We start from the raw sequence: 4779 nt of genomic DNA on the forward strand, positions 1-4779 counted from the left end.
ATTAATTTTTTCTCAAATTGTTAGTAAATTAATTAAGAAAGTTTTAATGGAGTACGTAGCACCGGAAGAACCTTGCAATCTTTGAGTGCCGCACTGCACAAACAATTAATTATGCATTTTTTTTAGGAAAATTAGTGGCATTTTGGTAAAAGGAGCGCCGGCCATGGTAAGCAGATTAACGTCTGTTCTTTTGCATGCGCGTGTGCATGTGAGAGAGAGAGAGAGAGAGATTGCAGAGAGAAGATAAGAGTTGCAGCATAATAAAGATAAGACTTCAACGGCCACAAAATGTGACCATAGTTTTTGTTACACATGGAAACGGGTTTTTATTGAATATATCTGTGAGGATGAATAGTGCAGTAGAGGCTTGGATCTTAAAAATCTTTGACATTCCCTTGAGGATTCTCCTCAAACCTTCCGATCCTGAAGTGTTTTAGCTCCACCCCTTTTGCCTCCCCAGTAAGCACAAGGTCAGCTAGTATCCTCCCCACCACCGGCCCCATCTTGAACCCATGCCCGGAAAACCCACCTCCCATCACAACATCCTTCCCAAACTCCCCGCCCAAGAAATCAATTACAAAATCCTCATCGGGTGTCATCGAATACATGCACAATTGCGTGGCCACAGGCGCCCCGGAATCAACCATCCCTGATAGCCTCTCCTCAACCGATTGTTTCAAAGACTCCAACGCCGTTCCTGGCCCCCATGGCCTCTTGTCCTCGTCACACGGACGCCCCCCATGCACTGCCATCTTTATCAACCCCGGATACTCCAACGACGGCGTGCCGTATACATATGGGTCACCGTAGCATGCAAACGTCGGAAAATCCCCTCCGATCACATACTTTTCTTCATTTCCCTTCTTAATCCTCCAGTAACACACTGCAGTCTCCAAGGGTTGTATAGGCAGTTGAATTCCAACTACCGTTTTAACCAACTTTCTCGTCCAAGCCCCAACTGTTACCACACATTTTTTACCCCAAAACTTTTCACCATTACCGGTGTAAACCCATACGCCCCCTTTGACACCCTCTTTTTTAATATCTTTCACTTCCATGCAATCCCTTAAAACAGCGCCCTTTTGAAACGCCAAGGCTTGGAACATGGACACTGCCTTGGTAGGCTTTATCACTCCGCCATACTCGGTAAACACAGCAATCCAATCCTCCGGGATATCGAACCTTCCGGAAAACTTGTCGGCAAGTTGCCGGCGATCAAGAACTTCATGCGAGACTGAGTGTTTGCGGCAGGTGTTTATGATGCCACGCATGCTCTTGTCGTGGGAGTCGCCCATGTCGAGATGTCCAGCCTTAAAGTAGACCTTGTAGCCAATTTGAGATTCGGCCTCCTGCCAGAGTTTGTATGATTCGATGACCATTGGAAAGTAGTAATCCTCCGGATAGGTTGCTCGTATGGTGCGAGACTCGCCGTGAGAGGAGCCCCGCTGGTGCAAGAAATCAAATTGCTCGAGTAAGAGGGTTTTTTGACCCCTTTTGGCCACTTCGTAGGCGGTGGAGCTTCCCATAATTCCTGCGCCCACCACAATCACGTCAAATTCTTCGCCTGAGAGTGCCATTTCTCTTTTTTCTCTTTTTCTCCCTCTCGCGATCAAGGACAGACTTTCCACTTGGGTTCCCATGGGTTTTAACGAGGGAATCTCCTGAAAAAGCACTAACAAAAGGTGGAAAATTTCGCCCTTGCCATCCATGGTTCTTTCTCATCTCTTCATTTATTGTTGGCCAAATGAGCACCGCTGGTAGGCCAAAGAGAGCAGATTCACGTGGATACGAAACATAATAAATGCTATATCGATCATTATTGTCTTTTTTGTTAAATCAAGTTGAAGTAATATTATACTATTATACTATAAGAATATTAATTTATTAATCTTACTTTTTTCAAAAAAAATAATAATAATAATAATAATTAATCTTAATAAATTAGTGGGCAATATTTATTTAACACGGTATGCTTGATGTGACTTCACTGACTTGCCATTCTCTTTTCTCTAGCCGTTTTTCTTGTTTTTTTTAACGTATCTATCTATGAAAGCTTTGCCACGTTTAAAGGTATCACTAGTACGCCAAAAGGAGCTGATTCACGTGGATACGAAATTACCAAGGAAACATCGTGCTAATTTATTTTTTTTTCTAAACTGACGTGGAATGTTTTATCTGCTTGCGTGCCACTTGCAGAGGTGAGTATCTAAAGCCAAAGACTAATCTTAAAGAAAAGAAAGATTCGAATTCTCTTTTGAAGGAATGCTAAGAGTATCAAATGATTTATAAACGACAAATATTAAGATAATGTCAAATTTTTTCTTTAGAGAAGATAAAAAATAATTAATAAAAAAAATATTACAGTTTTTAATGAATAAGCTTCGGATCATCTTAGTATTTATCTCTTAGTAAAAAATTTGATATCTCTAGCATTTTTTTTTTCTCTTTGTGTTATTTTAAAATTGATGTGATTTTTAAAATAATTATTAAATTTTGATCCAATAGTGATTTTAAAAGTCATATCAATTTAAAAGAACAAAAAAAAAAAATTAATTCTTCTAGCATTATTCGTAAAGTTAATATTTGTTATAGTATTGATCAAATGATTAAATTTATTTATTCCTATTAGCTTAAACTTTTGAGACAAATAGTAATTTAATATGGTATCAGGTTCTAAGCTCAAACCATGTCTCCTTCATTTATCCACACTTTAATTAAATATTCTACGTACACGTTGGATCTCACCTATTAAAAAAGAATTTAAACCCACGCATAAAAGAAAATATTAAAATATTAATTAAATAATTAAATTTATTTATTTTTATTTCATTATAATTTTGAGACAAATGATAATTTAATAACATCTTACCAATATTTTCCAAACGCGACTAGAAAAAAGAAGTCCTTCGTACTTATCTTCCAAATGCACGGGGGGACCGCATTTGAGATTCTAATTGGAGCAATCCTATAAGTGCCTTTCACGTTTTTAATACTATTATTACATTGGAGGAAGCTATATATTATCCAAGGGGGAGGCACCTTAGAGGGTGGGGTCCATGGCTCTTCAAAAAAAAAAAAAATTCAAAACCTTTGAAAAAAATTATTTTTTAAGGGTTAATTATATGATGGCTCCGATAAAAGTGAAATTCAATTCCCCCCTCCCCCCCTAAAAAAATTTACTCTACTAATAAAAACTAAATTACATAGTAGAATGGAAGATGAGTTTCTAGCAGATCATTTAATAGTTTTTGTATTGAGAGAAAATTGTTAAAGATTTCACTACAGAAATGATAATGGATGAATTGTATTCCATGAAAGACTGATGTTGAGCATAATTGGAAGGAGATAGAAAGTTCTTTTTTGATTTTTTTTTTTTTTTACATGTATATAGCAAACTAGAACACTTTTGTGTTAGGAAGAAAATTTATTTTTAAAAATGATTTTTTAAACATGTAACTTTTGTATACAGTACTTATAACTTAGGGTAAACATCCCATAAATTTCTAAGTCAACGCGCAGTTTGAAATCACTCTCTCACTTTATAAAAATAAACTTTTACTCCTTAAGTTTTTCGCTAATTTGAAAGAGGTCATTCTGTTGGTACAGTTTCCGGTATGATGTGAATCTACACGTTCTTTTGATGTTCTTCACGCTTCTCAATAATTCTGCAAAACAACAAAAACTAAAGGACCCTTCCGGGGGTCCTCTTTGATGCATAAATTTGCTTCTGTGAGAAAATAATACTCTGTGCATAAAATATTGAATCTTTTTTTATACCTAGGGTATGGGCATACTTATAGGCAAAGAGGTAGAGTCAAATTTGAATTAGGATTCTTTCTCCTTGTTGATCTAGAACTGCTATCAGAGTTCTAATTGGACTTTGATCCTTTATTAGACTTCTGATCTAATCATTCTTCTTATCTAATCTCTTATTTGACTTTTGATCTGATTGGACCATGAGTCCTATCCCAATTCTACCAAAAATAGGACTACAGATCAAACTATACTTGGACTAATTAGAGTCCTATCCCAATTCTCTTGGGGATAGGATCACGTACTGATCGGATTATGACTACTTACTTCAATTCAACTTGGAGTAGAGTCCTAATCCGAATTTACTGAAATAACTGATACCTGATTTCTCTGGAGTAGTTGCTAAATGTCTATCTCCTCCTTGGATCAGGTTCAGTGAAATTTATCCCCAACAGTTACCCCCAATTCCGTTATCCGAAGCTTGCTTGAATAATGAGAATTCTATGTCTAAGAAAACCCGAGCTTTGTCTCCTTCTGAAAACCTGCTAACCTGTAAAACTTGAAGGTTAAATCTTACCCCCCATTACCTCATTTTTCCTTAGGGTTTTCTCCCTGTCTCTTGGAATGGCTAACTCCTAAAAACCTGCAAAACCCGAGAGTTAAATTCGACCCCCTTGGCTCTCTTTCTTTCTTTCTCTTGGCAAGGACTAATTCGAGATGCTTTCTTGTTGCTCTCGGCAAGGACCAATCCGAGAGGCTTTGTTTCTTGCTCTCAGTTAGGACTGATTAGAGAGGTTTCGCCTTGCTCTCAACTAGAACTAATCCGAGAGGTTTCGCCTTGCTCTCGGCTAGGACTGATCTGAGAGTCTTTCTTCTTACTCTCGGCTATAACTGATCCGAGAGTCTTTCTTCTTGCTCTCGGTTAGGATTGATTCGAGAGGCTTTACCTTGCTCTCGGCTAGGACTAATCCGAGAGGTTTCACCTTGCTCTCGACTAGGGCTGATCCGAGAGTCTTTCTTCTTGCT

At 37.8% G+C, this 4779-nt stretch overlaps 1 protein-coding gene across 1 annotated transcript; it reads right to left on the bottom strand.

Annotated features, from left to right (window-relative positions):
- Nucleotides 1-250: 250 nt before the first annotated feature.
- Nucleotides 251-1778, bottom strand: LOC133870629 (probable sarcosine oxidase). Its single transcript, XM_062307793.1, has one exon. It carries the CDS (start codon nt 1707-1709, stop codon nt 375-377), a length of 1335 nt encoding a protein of 444 aa, XP_062163777.1. The 5' UTR covers nt 1710-1778; the 3' UTR covers nt 251-374.
- Between the last annotated feature and the right edge of the window lie 3001 nt (nt 1779-4779).

Source organism: Alnus glutinosa, chromosome 6, assembly GCF_958979055.1.
Source record: "Alnus glutinosa chromosome 6, dhAlnGlut1.1, whole genome shotgun sequence".
NCBI lineage: Eukaryota > Viridiplantae > Streptophyta > Magnoliopsida > Fagales > Betulaceae > Alnus > Alnus glutinosa.

Bases quoted from the DNA above. Each gene is read 5' to 3' on its own strand.
- LOC133870629 (XM_062307793.1), bottom strand. From the start codon at position 1,709: ATGGATGGCAAGGGCGAAATTTTCCACCTTTTGTTAGTGCTTTTTCAG.